At 40.6% G+C, this 22,133-nt stretch overlaps 1 protein-coding gene across 1 annotated transcript; it reads right to left on the bottom strand.

Annotated features, from left to right (window-relative positions):
- DIRAS2 (DIRAS family GTPase 2) lies at window positions 1-21,879 on the bottom strand. Its single transcript, XM_069964222.1, has 2 exons — window positions 21,799-21,879; window positions 1-806 (listed from the first exon to the last, which is right to left on the bottom strand). The coding sequence occupies exon 2, from the start codon at window positions 767-769 to the stop codon at window positions 170-172; it is 600 nt and encodes a 199-aa protein (XP_069820323.1). The 5' UTR covers window positions 770-806; window positions 21,799-21,879; the 3' UTR covers window positions 1-169.
- Window positions 21,880-22,133: the final 254 nt, after the last annotated feature.

The following is a 22,133-nucleotide window of genomic DNA, read 5'->3' as shown; positions in this document are numbered from 1 at the left end:
TTTTCAAGTCATTTCTAGTCATTTCTACCTCAAACATTTCTTGAGGTAAAACTGGAAAATTATGTGCCATTTAATTCCAGATAATAAAATAGTGCATTGCCAAGTGTTGTGCATGCAGTTTCCCTATCATCTCCAGCGCTGCAAGGATAGAGGAGCACTAAATAGACCATTACATGACAACACATTTGCCTTTCAGTTTTTCTTTCCTCTTCTGCTGCTTGCTCTTCTTGCCATCTATCTGAAGGCTCACAGTCCTGCGTTTCTCAAGGTTCAGAAGCTCTTGAAACAGCTCCTTCACATTGTGGTTCATCTTGGCTGATGTCTCCATGAAGGCACATTTCCATTTTTTTGCTATTGCTTCTCCATCCGAGCTGTCCACCTCTCTGTTTTGGCTTTCATCACTTTTATTTCCAACCAGCATAATAGGAATGCTCTCTACATCCCCTTTAATCTGGCAAATCTGTTCATAGATTGGCTTCAGTTCTTCCAGGGACTGCCTGCTGGTGACGGAGTAAACCAAAATAAAGGCATGTCCCTTTGATATAGAGAGGCGTTGCATAGCTGGAAATTGGTGGCTTCCAGTAGTGTCGGTAATTTGCAAAGTACATATGCTTTTGTCACAGCTGATCACTTGCCTGTAGGTGTCTTCAATAGTTGGTATGTAGCTTTCTCGAAATGTACCTTTTACAAAGCGTAGAACCAGGGAGCTTTTACCCACACCTCCAGCTCCAAATACCACTACTCTATAATCATTACTTTGTTCGGGCATGTTTACAATAGATCAGATGCTTTTCTTGGGGAAACACCTAAAAAAGATAAATACAGAATATATTATTTTAAGTTGGTACTATTAATATTATTATTATCATCATTATTATTATTATTATTATTATTATTATTAATAATAATAATAATAATAAATCAATAAAAAATGACCAGAATAGAAAGATAAAAATGTCATCAATGCTAACTCTTACACATTTGGATGTCTTTACAAGGATGACATAATTTCATCCCATGCCACCTGGAAAAGAAGACCTGCCCCACTCTACGCGACAGTGCCCAAAGAAGAGGGCCCAGCCACACAGCTGGACTGGAGGGAAGGTGAACGGTATTTGTATTATTTTTCACTGGTGGGACATACTACCTACTGGAGTGGGAATGCCTACAAGATGGATGTCTGCCTACCTATATGAGGGCACAGAGAGGCCAAACTACTTTATGGAGACAAAGAAGCCTAACTACTATGTGGGGGCACAAGGGGGCCTAACATCTATATGAAGGTACAGAGTGCACTAATATTATATGGAGGAACAGAGGGGTCTAACTACAATATTGGGGCACAGAGAGATCTAATTGCTATATGGGTAGGCACACAGATGTGTCTAATTGCTATATGGGGGCACAAAGAGGCCTACCTACTACATAGGAGCACGGGGGGGGGGGGTCTAAATAATATATGGACACAGGAACGCCTAGGTGCTACATGTGGCCACAGAGGCATCTAACTACTATATAGAGACAGAGGGACCTAGCTACAAAATAAAGGGATCTAACTACTATATGGAGGCATAGAGGGGTCTAATAAATATATGGATGCACAGACACGGCCTATCTTCTTTATGGAGACACAGAGTGAGCTTATTAACTATATGAGGGCACAGATAAAGGCCTTTTTACTATGCATAGAAGGGGCCTAAGTACTGTTTAAGGGCCCAAATTGGGCGGCCTAAATACTAGATGGGGGCAGAAAGCGGGCACTGCAACTGTGTGGAGCAATACAGTTGGGGAGTTTGTGTAGAGGCGAGGTTGATGCTTGATTGAAGAGCATAAAATGTTCTATTAGTGCTGTTCTTAGACCACTTCTACACATTGAGCCTCCATAGAACTACAAGTTCTGGTCTCGCACAAAGGATCCAGTGTACAATGCACCTGTGACACTCCAACTAATGGGAGGTGTAGCTGCTAAAAAAAGACACCTCCCAGCATTTACTAACAGCCTGCAGCCCTTAAGATATGCTGGGATTTGAAGTACAATTAACAGACAACTCCTTTAATAATTACTGGTGCTGTCTATAGATTTATTTATGGACCTTCAGGGCTGATGGTTGTACTTTTCCCACAGATTGCAGCCACAGAGAGCCATCAGTTGTCCTTTTTATGTTATGGTTTATAGGGTTGTTCCCTCAGAAACTCCCAGCATACCCTAAGAACTTTAGGAAGAAGTAGTTTAGGATATTCTGAGAGTTATAGTTCAACTAAAAGCATGTTATTTACAAGGGAATTGTGCACACAGATACAGTTAAATCCAAGATGGAACCAGGTCAGCATTCCGTTTTTCACTAGTTTTCATTAGTGGGCCTTCAGTATCAGTTCCACTGGTGGACCTTAGGTACCACAGTCTGACACTGCATGAAACCATAGCTAACACTGGTAAGCTAGACACGTACAGAAGGATGCTGATAAATCTTGATGTGCATTCCTTAGGCCCCTTTCACACGTGTAGAGTTGTCCATAGCCACAGATCTGCAACTATGGACAGCACGGACCCATTCATTGAGAATAAATGACGTAAACTGGAAACAATTTTCCACTTTCAAAATTTTCAATTTTCAATATTAAAATAAGAATGAGGCCCCTTTTACACATCTGTTAATGCAGACAGGACATGTACCCAATAATTTTTATGGCCCCATACACACAGATGTAATGGATATGTGTTGGGGCCATGATCCATGTCAGGTATGCCATTGTGCTGCTCTATATGTGGCACAGAATACGTATGGATATGTGTATCGGGCCATAGAAATTAATAGTTAATATAATGAAATTTTTGAAAGTAGAACATTGTTTCTAAGGTTGAGTTTACGACAGATGCCTATACCTTGATGCCAAGGCAATGCCTCCCCCTTATCATCGATACTGGCGGCTTTTTACAGCTATATACATGCCTTTGTATGAGAAAGCAAGCTGTAAATATACTATCGTCACAAATCATGTGCAACATATGTTCTACATTTTATAGCCAAGAGCTCATTTGCACTGTAACTAAGCAGCGGAAATGTGAATGGCCACAACTAAATGTTCTGTACCATATGTGGCCACATGGCATTACTGAATATGTAGCTCTTACTAAATAAACATGGCTCACAGAAAGTATACCAGGTTTAGGAGATCATTACAATACCAACACAATACAATCTGGATATTGTTCACAAATGTCATAACCTTGACCATATCTAATGCTGTTCTTGTTAACACTTGGCTGATGGGAATACTATCTAACTAAGGAAATATTAGACAAGGCTATCAATCCACCCTAGAAATACAGATGCCACTACCAAAAATTTAAGTTAAAATTCTTATTCTCCAAATAAAACACCTATATAAACCCATAAAATATATGATGGCAGTGAAAATAAAGGCTGCTTATGGAGTGAAACTTCCTTCATCTTTGTTATTAAAGAAAAAATATGCTTTTATAACTTTGTGAGTAGATGTCTCAGGGTTATGATTTTTCTAGCTTTTCATTCCTAGACTGCCATAAATCAGACACTACTTTAGAGATTTGGAAAAACTCAACGGGAACCATCCAGCAGATGGAGGAGAAGGTAGGGCGGAGGAGGGAGGAATACAGAATTAGGCTAGGTTTACACTTCTTCCCAGGATTCTGTTTGGTGAGTTCCGTCAGAAGTTCTGTTTATTTTGCAGGATATGACAAAAAAAAAGTACAGTAAGCATTTTTTTTTTTGTGAATTTAAATCCTGCGATATTAATGCACACCAAAACAAAACCTGATGGGCCCCACTAAAGTCAATGGGATCTCTTGACTATTCATCTGCATCAATAAACGTCTGCTACTGAATGGACCGTTTAGGTCTGTTCTGTCAAACTTCCCTCCTGGAGATTAACAATTTATGCCATACATGTTACCTCTTCTGTCTCCTTCCCTCAGTTCTGAGCCGCTGCTTTCGGCTGATGACACATAAAACTGTGTGTGAGCTGTTCAGTTCATCTCTCTCTCCTCCCTCCTCCCTTCCAAGGTGGCTCATGTAAACAGTGTCCCTGGCCAGAAGTTTTTACACTGTTTTTGCACTCTGTGAGGCCGGTAGGGATAAATCACAGTAAGGTCACAAGTAACTTGACCTTAGATTAACTCTCCCACATTACACAGTTTAGAGACAGACAACCAGGCAAACTGTTTACATGAGCCGTCTCGGAAGGGAGGGGGAGAAAGGGGAGACGGAGTGAACAGCTCAGACACAGTTTTCTTTGTTTTAGCAAAGGACAGTAGGCTCAAAACGGGGAAGGAGAATGATGAGGTAATGACCTTTATGAAATGAGTTGTTAATCTCATTGGGGGAATGAGTCAATATGTAATTTACTAATTTCAGCTTTTTTTTTTTTTTTTTCCGTTTGCCTACTACATACTGGACAGAGGGAGGATAATTCTGCTGTAGCCAGATATCTTTCAGCCAGAAACAGTGAGGAGGAAGGGGGAAATGGCTGATCGCCTAGGACACATAGAGAAGATTTCTTCTGTATATTTCCCAGACTAATTATAATATTAGATGAAATAGGATTAAAGAAAACAAAAATTAAGTGATTAAGATCTGACGTATGTGTGTGTGTGTGTGTGTGTGTGTGTCTTTGGGCATTTTCTGTTTAGGATTTGCTTTAAACAGAAGGCATCTACTGATAAAGTTGGTTCTCTGGTAGAACAATTATAGTAGCCACTCTATCACTAAGCTACTCATGTGTTGTCTTGGCTTTGTACTCAGGTCATTGTCTTTTTGGAAATTTAACCTTCGGCACAGTCAGAGGATTAGGTTACCTTTTTTTTTTTTTATTAAGACTATAGCTTTTCTTCAAACCTGACCAGTTACTGAAAAATACCCCACAACATGATGCAGTCATCACCTTGCTTCACTGAATTGATGGCATTGGGTAGGTAAAGAGGTCAAAGGGTCATTAAGCTCCTTTTTTTGCAAACTACAGACAGACTTTTATGTGTCTTTTACTGAGAAGGCTTCTTTGTGGCCAATGTGCCGCCATAAAGCCAAGATTGGTGATGTGCTACACTGGATGTTTCTGCCATTTGCACACAGGATATTTGGAGCTTAGCCAAAGTGTCTATTGGGTTCTTGGTCATTTCTAAGGGCTAGGGCCCTTCGCTAGGAAGTGTCCTGTTTCCAAACTTCTTCCATTTAAGGGATATAGAGGCCACTGTGCTGCTAGGAACTAGAGATGAGCGGATTTCCCGAGGTTCGGGTTCGTATGAACTATTGCCCGCTCCGTGCAGTGGGTGGATACAGCCTAAGAACCGCCTAGAAGACTGGGATACAGCCTATGCCAATGGCAGACAGCGGGAGTCAGATGCCGATAGTTCAGGTTCATACAAACCCGAACTTCGGGAAATCCACTCATCTCTACTAGGAACCTTTATTGCAGCCAGTACTTTTGTACCCTTCGTCAGATCTGTGTCCACACAATCCTGTCTCTACAGGCAGTTTCTTCTTCCTTTTTTTTGCATTGTCAGCTGTGACTATATGCAATAGCAGCCGTAGGAACATTATCTTTTTACTATTTGGATTGCGGGCACCTTCAGATGTATAAAGTACGGCTGGCAGCTTTACTTTACACTGTATGCACAGGCGGTAAATTATTTTCAGTAGCCGCAGTGAACAACGACCGTAGTGTATACAGTGCGTATACACTATGGCCGTTGTCCCATTGAAAGTAATGGGATTGCATTAATTTAATTGATTTGTTAATGAAATGAATATATTGTGTGAACATAGCCTAAGGCTATTGAATACAGATGGATGAAGGAAATCTTGAATTTTTATTTTGTTATTTTAGGAGAATGAAATGCTCTAAATTTCCAAATAGATTGTAGGTTTTATGCTATAGTTTTTTGTTTTAGAGTCCTCCTCCATGTACGTTATAGTACGTTATAGTATATAATAAAGAGGATGTACAGTACCACCCAGTACCTCCTCTTTAATCTGAACCCACGGATCGATCGGCTCCATTCATTCTAAGCGAGCCACGTCATACAGGGGAGGGAATACCCACCCACTGGGGGCCGGCCTCCAGTGCTTCAGCACCAGCCGGTACTGCTGGATCGAATGGCGCCGTGCACGGGAACCGGGAGGCGGTCCGAAAAACGGACCGCGGCACCGGCTTCCCCGTTCCGGCGCCGATCAATCTGTGGGTTAAGGTTAAAGAGGATGTACCGGGTGGTACATCCTCTTTAATCTCTTATTACATACATATCACAACTAGCAAACAATTAATTAGATTGAAAGATATGTGGATGGGGAGGATGGGGAGACACTGTAACTGCAGGACGACAGTTAATGAAGGTGTATGGCCGCCTTAACAGTCCGAGCTTCATGGTGAACAGTGGGGTTAGTGATGTAGTGCTGAGTAGCACCACTACAATATATATGAAAGCAAACCTATATTTAAGATGTAATTTTTACAACAATCATGTGAAAATATCTTCTTAAAAAAAGCACATATATATTTTTTTCTCCATTTTGCTTTGTTTCACAAATGATCTCAATAGGAAAAAAGGTCCAAAGAGGCATGCCATGGTCTATTCAGAACTGTAGCAATAAAATAAAGCAATGGGTAAATTTCATTACTAATAACACACTTTAGCAAAGCATCACGTCAGTCAGACTACAATGGAAAGAGTTGTTTTAAGATGGTTGTTTTGCTTAAAATGATGGTTGGGCTTAGAAAAACAATTTTTAAATGTTTGATTAGGAATTTATTTTTATACTATGGTGCACTGCTATGTTCACACAATATAAAAATAAGTGCAAACAACCGGTGTTATTAATGTTCAAGTTCATTAACAACAGCCATTGTTTTGAAACATCGGACGTTATTTGCACTTATTTTTACATTGTGTGAACTTAGCTTAATACTAGTCGTAGCCTGGGACCTACTGACTGTTCTTCATGTTAAATATGTTGGAACAGAAGCTTATAATTCCCCACCCCCCACCCCCCAACAAATCCAGGACACGGACTAATCTGTTTTTTGCTGTTAAGTAGACAATGTCTAATTGTGTTAGAGACACCAGCTGCTATTTTGTCTTGTGTGTAAATCAGATTCATTACCTTGTGGCCGCTACTAGGCTGCATACCTGACAACATTCCGGACGCTGTTATATGCAACCAATGTATTTGTGCAGTAACATGTGGATAGCCTAGAATTATTATCACTTAATGTGTGCTTAAAAAAGTTACAAGCCAGAGGGGGGCAATAATGCATTGTCTATAAATACCAGATTTTGGCTATGTTACCACAATGTCTTTTTATACAAAATAACGGACGTTATTTTACAATGGCAGCCGTCAATAATTATCATGGTCATTATTTACGGCCTTCATTATCAAACAACAGCCGTTATTTTGCCTATAAAAGACACATAAGGGGAGATTTATCAAACATGATGTAAAGTAAAACTGGCTCAGTTTCACTTTACACCATGTTTGATAAATCTCCCCCATAGCCTATATATGCAATGTCTTCATTAAAAGCAACCTTAAGGCATGATTGACAGAAAGGATAATAGAAAGCTACGTGTCATGTATTTAAAGGTAATTTCATCACCTAGATTTTCTTTTACTGATCAGAGTCAGAGTTTTTAGCAATTTTTTGTACTGTATTATGGGGGCTGCTATCCTACCTGATCTTATTTAACATTTAGTGATATGTTTTACAGCAAGCCCCAAGGACCACATGCACAATGTACAGAACTGGTCATATTCATATAAATTCAAAAGATTTTCTGATGTGCTCAGTGACCTTTATGGAGGCCATTCTACAGGGTTCTAGGGTTGCTGAGCTGTGAGCAACAGCTATTGTGTGTACCTGTTATCTATACACTGGTGTCACCTTTCACTCTAGTCCTGTCTGTGCTGATAAGAAAGGCACTGCTGGGAAATGATGTGCAGAGAACAGGAAGTCTCTGCTACAGTATCTTAACCCATTCCTTTCCCATGATGTACCCCGTACATCATGGTGGCGCAAGGGGGGTTCAAAGAGGGGTCGCGCGGGACCCCGTTCAGAATAGTACCTTTCCCGGCTGCTATCAGCGCCTCTATTAGCCGATGCTGCCCCGTCACCATGACTTCTATTTAAGCATTTAAATGCAGCTGTCAAACCTAAAAGCTACATTTAAATGCTGTGAACTGCACATTCCTGGTGTCTAGTAGGTCGCATTTCTTCTTCTGCCCGGCTGGGCCTCAGCGTTGTACTGACGCTGATCCCAGCTCAGCAATACATTGCTCTGGGCTGCAGCAGCCCAAAGCAATGTATCACTAATCACATTGATCAGTGCTGTATATATATATGATCAATGCTGTGTATATAGAAGTCCCCGAGGAAGAAGAACCAAGAGATGTTGCAGGCCTAGGGCAGGAATGCTCTAGGCCCCACCTCATTTACATAGCTGCTGCACTATAAAAGATTATTTTTTACCAAAAAGTTGGCACTACAAGAATTTTGGAAGAACAGTGGAAAGGAAGGGGGGTAGGGCTCAGTGGGTAAAGATTCACTTAAAGATTTCCCTTCATTGAAAATAAAGGGCCTAGACCATGGGTCTCCAAACTGCGGCCCTCCAGCTGTTGTGAAACTACAACTCCCATCATGCCTGGACAGCTAAAGCTTTGGATTTGGCTGTCCAGGCATGATGGGAAATGTAGTCTTGCAACAGCTGGGAGGCCTCAGTTTGGAGACCCATGGCCTAGACCAAACCTTGAATAACAAAACCATAGTATTACCCCCTTTACTTACGAATTTTACAGATGGTGCAGTGCAGTCAGATAGGTAACATTCTCTTGGCATTCTCATCAATCATGCCGACAGATAGGGAAGAATGATTCATACTTTAACTCTATAGAACAGATTTTCCATGCTCCAGAGTCCAGTGGCGGAGTGTTTTGCACCATTCCATCGGATGTTAGGCATTGTTCATGATAATATAAGGCTTACATAGAAGCAAATTGCATGCAGTTCTTGGTGCAGTTTTTGACTCTAATGCCAGATCAGGTTTGGAATACTTATGTAATTATTTGAATTATGTGCCTCAACACAGCCACGCGGCTGTGTCAGTAAGTACACTTTAGGCACTCCCGGCATCATAATGATACATGGAGTTCAGTTAGTCCACCACACAGCTTCACGCTTTGTAGTGTCCTAGTGAACTTTTTAGAACAACACATCTTTAAACAAATGTTTGTAAAAGCAGACTTCATTGGTAGGTGCTAGCTTTTGTTTACCCGTGGAAATTGGGTTGAATGAAACACCTACATTCAATGTTTAAGAGGCGTTATCAAATACTTTTGTCCATATAGTATATGTGCAACATAACTGAATGTTACTTGTGAAGTTTATTGTATGAACGTGTAAAGTGAAAGAGTTGTAAATGCTTGGAACAAACTTTCAGCAGATGTGGTAAGTAGGTAAATATACAATAACTGAATTTAAAGGGGTACTAAAACATTTTTTTCTTCAAATCAACTGGTTTCATAACGTTATATAGATTTGTTATCTCAAGTCTTCGCAAACTTATCAGCTGCTGTATGTGCATAAGTGGTATATTCTTTTTAGTTTTTTTAGTCCCATACAATACTCTCTGCTGCCACCTCTATCCATGTCAGGAACTGACCAGAGCAGCAGTAAACCACTATAGAAACCTCTGCTGCTAGGTGCTACACCTAATGTCATTCTACCATGCTGAATGTATGTTACCACAATTTTATATCTATATAATATACCGAATGTTATTCCTGTTGTTTCTAAACGTTAACTATACTGTTGGCACTAAAGTCAGTGCTCATAGATTTTCTCTTTTGTAATTTGTTCTTAAAAAAAACTAATAAAAACATTGAACCAGAAACCTCTGCTGCTCTGGACAGTTCCTGACATGGACAGAGCAGTGGCAGCAGAGAGGACTGTATCAGACTGGAAAGAATACACCACTTCCTGTAGGACATACAGCAGCTGATAGGTATGGGAAGATTTGATATTTTTAAACGGAATTAAATTACAAACCTATATAACTTTCTGAAATCAGTTGATTTAAAAGAAAAATATTTTCGCTGAAGTACCCCTTTAAACATGCCTGGGATAAACATATATCTATCCTAAGATAATAAGTAGGGAATTACTGAAGGAGCAAACTAAATGGAGCAGGTGGTCTTTTTCTACAGACAATCTTCTATGTTTCTAACTGTGCTAAAAAAAATGTAAAATGTTAAAAGGGTTTTCCAATTAAAACCTACTTGTTCCCTATCCACAGGTCAGTGGACAAGATTGTGGGGGGTTAGAGCTCTGTACCCCATGGCGATGTCCAGATTGGCCCCAGGTTCCTTTGTTTTGATAGAGCTCCATGGCACCGCAGCTCTATTGACTCTCTATTGAGTGAAGTACGGCACTCAGATATTTCCGGCAGCTCCATTGGGAATGATTAGACCCGAGGGTCACATGCTACGCAGATCTATGGGCGCAGAGGTCAGAGGTCCTGTGCATAGGGGACAAGTAAGTTTTAATTGGAAACCCCTTTAAATATTTAAAAGAAAAAGATAGGATGAAGAGAAGGTAAAAGGATTTGACTACATAAAGCATAGCAATGTCTGTGTCTCATCTGACTCTGCTTGAAAGATAAAGGAAAGTCATTTCTGCTGCACTCCACTCTTAGAACACTGTTTCTACTTGTCTTTGGAACAGTAAAGCACTATGCATTTTTCATTTGCTCATCATTATGAGTTGCTCTTTGAAGAATTTCCATATATCAGCTGCAGAGATCAAAGTCCGATGTCACTGGAATGCTCTTAACATTTGTTTTATACAGTTGACAATGTAATTATAGAGGAGTGTGCCTGTACATTATGGACCATTATAATAAATAGCATGGGCATACTGTAATAGGAATGGCCTCTCAAAATGCTTTATAGCATATTGACTAGATCTTATTATAGAACTGAAATTGGTACGGGGTCTAAACAATTGGGAGCTTTTAAATTACAAGTAGAAATATAGGTAAGCCTGGCTGTATCAAATTTTGCTTTGATGGTTGATATTTATAGTCAGTTAGTTATCAATGTCAGAATATAATATGAGCTACCAGGGGGCCTATAGCCTGAAAAACCCATATTCCTGGTACCCCCCACTACAGGGCTATTTGCCCTATACAGTATATATGGTAACACAGTATCTAGCAATAAGCTTGTCCGTTCCTAACTCTTCTTCTAGGCCGGTGTAACCATAACTCTTCTAGGCTGGAGTACCCATAACTCTTCTTCTAGGCTGGAGTACCCATAACTCTTCTTCTAGGCTGGAGTACCCATAACTCTTCTTCTAGGCCGGAGTACCCATAACTCTTCTTCTAGGCTGGAGTACCCATAACTCTTCTTCTAGGCTGGAGTACCCATAACTCTTCTGCTAGGCCGGAGTACCCATAACTCTTCTTCTAGGCGGAGTACCCATAACTCTTCTTCTAGGCCGGAGTACCCATAACTCTTCTTCTAGGCCGGAGTACCCATAACTCTTCTTCTAGGCCGGAGTACCCATAACTCTTCTTCTAGGCGGAGTACCCATAACTCTTCTTCTAGGCGGAGTACCCATAACTCTTCTTCTAGGCCGGAGTACCCATAACTCTTCTTCTAGGCCGGAGTACCCATAACTCTTCTTCTAGGCGGAGTACCCATAACTCTTCTTCTAGGCGGAGTACCCATAACTCTTCTTCTAGGCCGGTGTAACCATAACTCTTCTAGGCCGGAGTACCCATAACTCTTCTTCTAAGCCGGAGTACCCATAACTCTTCTTCTAGGCCGGAGTACCCATAACTCTTCTTCTAGGCCGGAGTACCCATAACTCTTCTTCTAGGCCGGAGTACCCATAACTCTTCTTCTAGGCCGGAGTACCCATAACTCTTCTTCTAGGCCGGAGTACCCATAACTCTTCTTCTAGGCCGGAGTACCCATAACTCTTCTTCTAGGCCGGAGTACCCATAACTCTTCTTCTAGGCGGAGTACTTATAACTCTTCTTCTAGGCGGAGTACCCATAACTCTTCTTCTAGGCCGGAGTACCCATAACTCTTCTTCTAGGCCAGAGTACCCATAACTCTTCTTCTAGGCCGGAGTACCCATAACTCTTCTTCTAGGCGGAGTACCCATAACTCTTCTTCTAGGCCGGTGTAACCATAACTCTTGTAGGCCGGAGTACCCATAACTCTTCTTCTAAGCCGGAGTACCCAAAACTCTTCTTCTAGGCCAGAGTACCCATAACTCTTCTTCTAGGCCGGAGTACCCATAACTCTTCTTCTAGGCCGGAGTACCCATAACTCTTCTTCTAGGCCAGAGTACCCATAACTCTTCTTCTAGGCCGGAGTACCCATAACTCTTCTTCTAGGCCGGAGTACCCATAACTCTTCTTCTAAGCCGGAGTACCCATAACTCTTCTTCTAGGCGGAGTACCCATAACTCTTCTTCTAGGCCGGAGTACCCATAACTCTTCTTCTAGGCCGGAGTACCCATAACTCTTCTTCTAGGCTGGAGTACCCATAACTCTTCTTCTAGGCCGGAGTACCCATAACTCTTCTTCTAGGCCGGAGTACCCATAACTCTTCTTCTAGGCCGCAGGAAGTTTTAAGGCTGTGGCCTAAAAATGAGTAGTAGCAGAGGAGATTGGGTCCCGGCACAGGCAGCGCAGTGACATCACCACTCAGACTTCCTGTGCCGGAGGAGCCACCATGTGAGAGCCAGGAAAGAAGCTGCTTACAGCCAGGGAGTATTTTAGAGGAAAAAAAACTACTGTGTGGGCAGTTTTGGTGGTATTTCAGGGATAAACCACTATGAGGAGATTAACTACTATATGAGACACTATTGGGGGGATAAATTACTATATGGAGAACTACTGGAGGAATTAATTACTATATGAGGCACTATTATGGGATTATCTACTTCGTGGGGGAACCAATGGGGTAACTATTATGTGCAGGAACTACTGGAGGTAAATACTATGTGGGGCACTATTATGAGGTAATTTCGTTGGGGGGGGGGGGACACCACTCTGGGCAACTACTGTGTAGGGGTACTATTAAGGCATTCCATGGGCTACCAAATGCGAATTACAAGGAGACTATAGATAGGGAACTTCTATAGAGGTGGGATGTGTTCTAAAAGTGCAGAGCCTAAGATGTTTATCTGACAGATTTTGTGGAGATGAGTTGTGACAAAAAGAAGTCATTATGACGGTCTAGGCCAAATGGGAAGATGATGAGATGAAGACTCTGATCAAAGGAGATGTCATGTGAAAGTCTTTTGATGTACAATAGCTGTGCGGTAATCATTATATGGCCACTGAATTGAGGAAAAATGGATATGCATATAGTGTTTTGTATACAGTATGATGTTATTACTCAGTCATTAGGTGGTGGTAACATGGGGTCATGATATGGCGGTAATATTTGCCCCCTCTATGGTGTTATTATGTGGTGGTGGTAATATCATAGCCTTGACTATTGACATAGAGATCTTTATTCTGCTGATGTGCCTAAAAGACACCAGCAAAGATTTTAATTATATTGCCTCGTTTCATATTCCCTCTAAGAGATAGTCATTCTGATCACAGAAATGAATTATTTTTGCAATTCACAAATACACAGGTGCAAGTTCATCTAGGGTGAAACTACACTTTTTATGTGGGGTTTCATTTTAGCTGACAAAACTCTATCTACCAATTACACATTAGATACAGAGCTCCCCAGCATTTAAATGTCTAATTCAGCTACTAAGTTCTTAAAGAGAACCTATCCTGTAATACTAACTACCCCTATTATAAAAGTTTACCTGTCCTTAAAGGGGTTATCCAGTGTGGGGGCACTTTTTGGGGGGGACCGGGGAGGAGGTGGCTGAAATAAAAGACGTCCACTCACCTCCCCAGTTCCAGCGGCGGGTCACTCATCGCGGCGCTTCGGTCCCCGGTTCCCGGCCGCTTCCTGGTGTCTGACGCCGCCCGAGACGCTACGTCTCAGGGCCGCTCAGCCACTCAGTAAAGGAGGCGGGATCCGTTTGAAGTCCGCTCGGATCCCGCCTCCTTCACTGAGTGGCTGAGCGGCCCTGAGACGTAGTGTCTTGGGCGGCGTCAGACACCAGGAAGCGGCCGGGAGTCGGGGACCGGAGCGCCGCGATGAGTGACCCGCCGCTGGAATCGGGGAGGTGAGTGGACGTCTTTTATTTCAGCCACCTCCTCCCCGTTCCCCCCAAAAAAGTGCCCCCATGCTGGAGCACCCCTTTAAGTCTATTTATTAAGATACAGACTGCCTTTGCAGTCTATATCTAATACTTTACCCAGTCCTGTGTCCCGCTGCAGTTCCATCGGGGGTCGCCAAACTGGTGATGTTAATTGCGTTTCAGCGACACCAAGATGGTGGCTATGAATTCATAATTTATTTGCATATTTTTTGGGGGAGGGAACAAAAACTAATAAAGTTTATAAAGATATAAAAGAGGAGCTATAGAAAGCACCATGCAAACTAGAGGGTCAAAACATTTTATGTTATGAATGGCCATGTCATACCATTGTTACTATGTCCATACTTTGTTAATGAAACGACAAAGGGGAGTTTGTTACTAAATAAATCTGGAGTCTATGGAATTGTTTGCCTTTTTTTTGGTTTGTTTGTTTGTTTTTTACCCCTGCAATGGGCAGCTATAGATTTGCAAAACCTGTTAGTATCTGTTTAGCCTTTGCATAGATCAACGATATTAGAAAATGGGCATTAAACATTCAAGGATATTTGCTTGCTTTTACTTTTCTCTCTTCGGATTCCTTATTGATTTACAAAGAGTAGGCCAAGGATTGGGGTGAAATGCAATACTATTACACTCTGCAGCAATTGCATCTGCAGAAAGAACACAATCCATCAGCAGACATCTTAAGAACAGTTGAAATAAAACACAAAATGCACAATGCTGAAATAAAACACCATACATTATGTATCAAGGATAGCGATGAGCATTCCACATTTTACATTTTTTTATTTGAATTACATTTTTTTGTGATTCACATCAGGCTAATCTGGTATAGGGTCAGTGACTCCCTGGGTCTGTACTTAGTGAGTGATCAGGCATACACTGAATGCCTGTTTGGTACCTCAGCTCCAAACAGCTGCTTAGCGTAAAATAGCCCTTCTGGTGCATGCTCCATTATACAGTCTGCGGCCAGGCCCTCAGCTGGCATTTTCTATGGAGGCCTCATGTAACCTCTATGACTTGAGCATTGCAGCAAAAAAATGCCAGTCCTGCCAATTTTACAGAAGTCCTGGCTCCTGTACAATAAGTAGTGATACTCTATTGCAGCTAACTGTCTGAGCCAAGGAGGTAGGGTGGTCATACTGTGCATTGCCACTCAAGCCCTTAAACTTGTTGGGCCGGGCTCTGAATTTAGCCCAGCAACTCTAGTGCCAAGACCAGCAAATCCTTAAAGTGAACGAGGTAAGTATAACTCCTCCAGCAGTTATTTAAAATGATCTGTAATCGTAATCACACTGCGGGGGTCCAGATCGGTAAGTGACAGGAGGTGCTCCTGTCACTTAGACTTAACCACTCGTACCATGGTATTCAAGGAGTAATGGCAGGCTGCAGCACGATGGTGTCATTTACACTGAGGGCCTGGCTGCTAAGCTAGCTTCATAGCACCATAGCACATAATGGCGAACGTGTACAGCATCCATAAGGCATTGGTAAAAAGCCTTGGGATAAAGGGGTTCTCTGGTGAATAAAATAAAAAAAAAATTACATTTCTTTTATAACTTTTTCATATAACTTTATTAAATATTTTTTTTTTTCTTTTTTGTACATTTATTTATTTACTAGCAGTAGTTGACTGTTTCCACCAATAGTACTGCATGGCTGCACAAGCCCTGGTCCTGGCACAGATACAATTTATCCATCCATCTATCTACACCCCTTCCTTTCATCTCTCCCCTCCCTCGGTTGAACTTGATGGACAAGTGCCTTTATTCAATTGTACTTTGTTACTGCATATACTTAGATATGTAGCTGTCCAGGGACCAGGGGTTCTGTATCCCTGCAGTTCCAAAACCCCCAATGGTAGCAACAGAGGGCCCGGGCCATGTCACCCTGCCAGTCAATATATAAATGTAAAAATAATGTGCATTTTCCTTATTAAAGTTATATTTTCTTATACTTCTTATGTAGATTTGGAACATCTGCTCTTACTTCTTTTTGCTGATTATTTCTTTAATATATAAAGAGGTGGTCAGATGATGATGCCAGAACGTGAAAAGAACATGTGAATGCTACATTTTATGAATTTTAGACACTTTTTCGCCTCGTAAAATAAGGGACCAGGGGTGTTAACAAAAAAGGGAGCTTGGCTTTGTGGGAAAAAGGGAATGGCTTGCATGGCACTATGTGTGCCATACATTGTGTAGCATAATTGACTGAGATTCTAAACCGCAGAAAAAATATAAAACATATACTAGACCAACAGAAACTAAAAGGACAGCCAGTGTGTACAGCAAATGCACTATAAATGCAAGACCTGTTCCCATCATGTTAGTAATGTACAGAATATATACGCATAGGCTCCATACTTATAGTCTCGGTTAGACAAATATATATGCCGTATTTTTCGGTGTGTAAGACGATCCCCAACTTTTTCAGTTAAAATATAGAGTTTGGGATATATTCGCCATATAAGACCACCCCTCTTCCAACACACACCAAATAAATATTAATGAAAAAAAACCTCAGACAGCAGCGAGATCTAAGAGGCAGAGAAGGAGGTGCAGTAATACTGGTAGGATACAAGAATAGGCCAGACGAGTGAAAGAGGTGGGCTTTTATGGACACAGCGCCACTATACTGTAACTCATTTTTCCACACCCCCGATGCCTGCAGCTTGCTTTGCAACTCATGCGATTGCTGCATACGGAGGTGATGTGGCCATTTTCGAGCTCCCCCCACCATATGCGGCGACTGCAGATTCTCCAGTCTGGTTCCAAACTTTTTCAGCACCTACCCTATAAGACGACCCCTGGAGTATAAGATGACACCTGACTTTTCAGAAGATTTTCCTGGGTTAAAAAGTAGTCTCATACGCAGGGAAATACAGTTCTTATTTTCACAACAGGAGCATGTTGGCCATGTATTCCACTATATGCCAAACCCATAGGATACATCAGAACCTTCCATAGGAGGTATACATCAGATACATCAGAACCATAGGAGGTATATATCAGAAACTTTTCCCAGAATATATGTACAGGATGTCAAGTTAAGCGCCATACTGTGATGTGAACAGGGCCTAGGTTTTGTACGATTCAAGTATAACAAGATTGCCCCTATCATACTTTAGCTGTAAATAACACAAACATTTTACTCTGTAGAAATGGAATTTTATAGCTATAAAATAATTTCAGCTTGTTTACAGAGTCATTTATGACCCTCTATTAACAGACAGCAATAAATTTCCTCTTTTAACTATAGAACAACAGAATAATCTCAAGCAGCATAGTGACAGGCATATGCTGAAACCAAAGCAATAGAATACACCATTGATTTGGCTTGAACTGGGATATATGGATGTTTTAAAATATTAAATAACCATGACATCGCTTCACCACAAACAAATCCCTATTACCAGGGCAATATGTGAAAAACATTAGAGCTACAGCAGCGTGAATAACAAGTCGGTGGCACTTCCGAGTGATTCATGGTTTTCTTATCTTCCCCCTAATCCCACCCGCCTGTCTCAGACATTTATATTTATGTTGTTTTTGTTCAGTTTCTTTTGATTTTATAAGCTTCGGAAACCTTTAGGGGCATTTTTTTTATTACATTTTTTTCAGATTTTTATAACAAGTTGTTATTTCAATAAAATGTAATCACTTGGCTTCTGTATCTTTTATGTGTTATTGCACATATCAAGCTTCAAAAGTCCACACAGGTTCACACACAGTATTTCGGTTAATATTTAAAACCAAAGCCAGGAGTGGATGGAAAAGATGCATATCTTTCCATTACAGTTTATCTCTGTTGGTTCCATTGGTGCTTTTGGCTAAAAATACTGACTGAAATACTGTGGCTGAACCCAGCCTCACAGTAAAATCCATTAGAGACCATATCTGATGACTCAGTTTTCAGCTACTCCTGCCTTTTCAAGAATAATCATCCGTGTATGATCTATTTATGATAAAATCAAGATTGATCACAAAATACATTCATCCATATCTGGTAAAGTGAAACTCTGGATAGAGAAAATTATTTTCTATTAAGAACTACGTTGAAAGATGTCTCTATATAATGTATAATCATATCTGGACAGTTCTGACACACTGCTAGTTAATTGACATCCAGGAAATCAAGAAAACTGACCTCTCTGCAATCTACTCTGTCTCCTGCTCCCTCTGCTGCCCCCCACCCCAGGAGACAGATATCATGTGACCATTGCTTCACATTCAGTTTGTTTGCTGGGCACAGAGTGAGGATGCAGATATTACAGGGGCAGAGAGGTGGTGGCACACGGGTGGGGGTGGGAGGGTTCATGGGTAGGAAGGGGAAGGGTTATGAGGTGGGAGAAACAGAAGATTCTAAGAGTGCATTGCGAAGACTACTGGGAAAGTAGTTTTATAGCAGTGCAGGAGAAGAGGAACATCAAGACAGATGGAACAGGCAAATAACTTCATTAGAGGAGCAGGAATATTGTAAAATCACATGTAAAGTTTCGGGGGAACATAGGTAAAAACCTTGCATTGTTATAAAGGCTTTTTTTTTTTTAACAAGGCTACCCGGAGTTCACCTTTAAGTACAACTGAATTCTAAATCATAACATCATAAGGAGTTATATCATTATGACAACAGTGGAGAACCCTTCATTTTGGAAAATTGGGGATCTCGGCTCACAAACCACTTTAGTTGAGTAAAGTGGAAGGGTGAATAAGTCCTTTAAGAATCTATTTCTGTTGTTGATTCTGTTCATTTGTTCTATGGATCAAAAAGCTGACTATAATAAACAGAGTATAACACAATACCTTTACACCCATTAATCTCATCAGTATGAAATGTCTGCCATTACTGTGTGTTATTGCTTTCAAACATTTCTGCAAATTAGAGCGACCTCCATTATTGGCCGGACTATATTCTACCCACTGATGGCAGTAAACACCTTAACAAGACATCAACATTTTAATACGTATATTATTATGATCACAAGAATATGCAAGTATGTTTATATCTAGAGCAAAAAATTATTTATATGGCCATAACATAGTCTCATGCTGTACAGGGAATGTAATAACTCACATGACCTGCTATATTCCAAGTGTCATTTCTCTATCTCAGGCATGATTCCACAGCCCACCAACCAAATCCTTTTGATATATGAAATAAGTGACCTGGCACCTGCACATAATATAAGTTCATTTCTGCATGGTACAGTCTCGGCATGCCTACTTGCTTTGCCGTAATTACATTATTGTATAGAGTAGATGAAATTGAATTACAGATTAGAATTTATGGGTTGTTCAACATTTGCACTCAGTCAACCTTTACTGTATTCCATGAGTTACTAGTGATGTATTTTACTATCTATCTAGCAGGTGGTCTGTGCAATGTATTCTATGATATGAATTGGTATGTTGTAAAAAGTAATAAAACTTACCAGGAATTAAAGGGGTTTTCCGATCTCCCCAATTAATGTATGGGGGAAAAAATGGTAATGAATTTGCATTGGTGACATAATGCCATTGTGACATCACCACAGAGGGTAAGGATTGGCTGCCATGGTCACATGGTAGTTGACAAAATATTCTCAGTGTAATAAGAAAACATGCTGTGAGATCCCAGTACAGGGTTTAAAAATAGCCCTTTTAGGAAAATTGGGTTGTCTCTGTCCTGCAGGTGCACACCCATTAATAGGAGCTGGCACAGTCTTCATAGGTGAAGACATCCAGTTTTTTTAAGGAGCTATTAAAGCAGATTTATAATTCATACCAGCTCAAACGTATGTGTCACTGAGAGCCTAAACAAATTTAAGTTACAGCACCTATGGGCAATGTAATGGTAGGGTACCTCAAAAACCATGATGTCAAACATATCACAAGGGAGAACTCAGAACCTTTGAATTTACATGTCTTAGTGACAAACTGTTCTTTATATTAGTACTTTTGTCTTTGATGTTAAAAAGTTTTAACCAGACTAATCATAGACTGTGACCAACCGCATATATATATATATATATATATATATATATATATTTCTTTTTTTCTTTCTCTCTCTGTATATATTTCTTTGTATAAAAATTTGTTTTCTATACTATAAATATTTGCTATTTACACATCTTGCTTTAGTTTGTATAAAATGCGTATTAATTAATTTACCATATATTTTTCATCTTGAGTTGCATAGTATAGTGCATGTGGAACTGACTGTTTGACTGTGCATTACATTATCTATGCACCCCAGATGATCTGATGAGCTAATTTTAGATGGCAGCCAAAACAACATCATATGAGAGTATAAAAATCGGAGTAGGGTATACTTCAAAGCTGCTACAAAAAGGCGCCAGAAGATAGATGATCGTTTCCCAGATGTAGCAGATATATATATATATATATATATATATATATATATATATATATACTGTATATATATGGTAAAGATTTCCCAGAGTTCTATGTAAAGCCATAATAAACAGCCTGCGATACCTCAACATGCCACTCTACCCTGTAAAATCTATACATACATCATTTCCATAACTCTGTAAAGAGTTATCACCCCATTATTTCTTTATCTTCTTGTCCTCTAATAAGTGAATATGTGAGAGATGGGAAAAGTTACAATATAGCCACAATGCCACTACAAATTATTATGTTTATAAATACAGCATTGTTACAATGTCAGACTGTATGAAAAAAGACATATAGTTCCCGCTAGATCAATAAAATAAAAAGAGACATAAAGATGAAACTGCCCAGTAACACGCGTGAGTCGTAACGTTATGTAAATTGTGACAGAAAACCCTGCTGACCCCTCCATTTAATCTGTGTTTTTCCCACAACCATTCACTGCCTTTTGCTGAGATTGAGGGAGCTAAGCTGATTTAAAGGCTGTGGTGATCCAGTCTCTTTTCTGAATCATTGGGGGTAAGAAAATCAATGGTAATGTTTACCAGGAGTCCCATCATCAAAGGCCAGATTTCCTGCCCCTACCATCCCGCAGCAGCTAGGCTGCTATTCTTTAAAGTTGTAGAAAAAGAGAACAGGGATGTCTAATTGCTTCCCTTGTGCAAAGTATTGATTCTAAATCAGGATTACAGTACATTAACTGAAAATATCCTCCGCACAACTGAGATGGATTTGCCTATTAATGTTGCTGCCCTGCTGAGTATATACACAGTACCAACCTAGGCAGAGCTCAAAGCAAAGATATGCCAGGAAAATAATATATTATCCCACCCAATGGAGCCAGGAGAAACCTGTCCTTAATCAGTAGAAATAAGAGTATCTAGCCGGACATAATGAAATGCATGTGTTACTCATATTACGTATGATCAAATATGTCAATCTCATATTACATGATAAATATACTATAGCTAGACTGTGCAGACTGATAGCAGAGAATTGTTCAGGTGAAGTGGATGCTGCTGACCTGGATTCTAGCATCCAGCAGTGCACAATATAGCATCAGCAGCAGTGGAGTAGAATCCGTAAGGCGTTGTATATAGGTAAAAATTGAAATAAATACCTGATAATGAAGAAATCGACAGGGAAGATCTTTAGAGTTTTGCTGTCATAATATAAACAGAGCTGGAGGGAAAGAAGGAGCTGTCCCTTCTGGAAGTGCTCAGTCTGCTGCTGCTGCACTGTGATTGTTGCCTTGTGCTGCTTGGATTTGCTGCCTGCTTCTTGCTGTACTCCCTGGTTGTGTCTCCCTCCCCCCTTTTGTCTCTTTCTGCCTTGGCCTGAGCTGTTGCTTTTTCCTCAGTACCTTGGCTACAGTGCCTTGTGCTCAGGGATGGACTGGCTCCAGCCTCAGCTCCTACTCCTGCTTGTCTAATGGCGACTGAAAATTCAAAGAAG

Source organism: Dendropsophus ebraccatus, chromosome 3 (assembly GCF_027789765.1).
Source record: "Dendropsophus ebraccatus isolate aDenEbr1 chromosome 3, aDenEbr1.pat, whole genome shotgun sequence".
Lineage (NCBI taxonomy): Eukaryota > Metazoa > Chordata > Amphibia > Anura > Hylidae > Dendropsophus > Dendropsophus ebraccatus.
Note: the sequence above shows the minus strand (reverse complement) of the source record. Positions and strands in the feature narration are given on the sequence as shown.

Coding starts and splice junctions, on each gene's coding strand:
- DIRAS2 (XM_069964222.1), bottom strand. CDS start 769: ATGCCCGAACAAAGTAATGATTATAGAGTAGTGGTATTTGGAGCTGGA.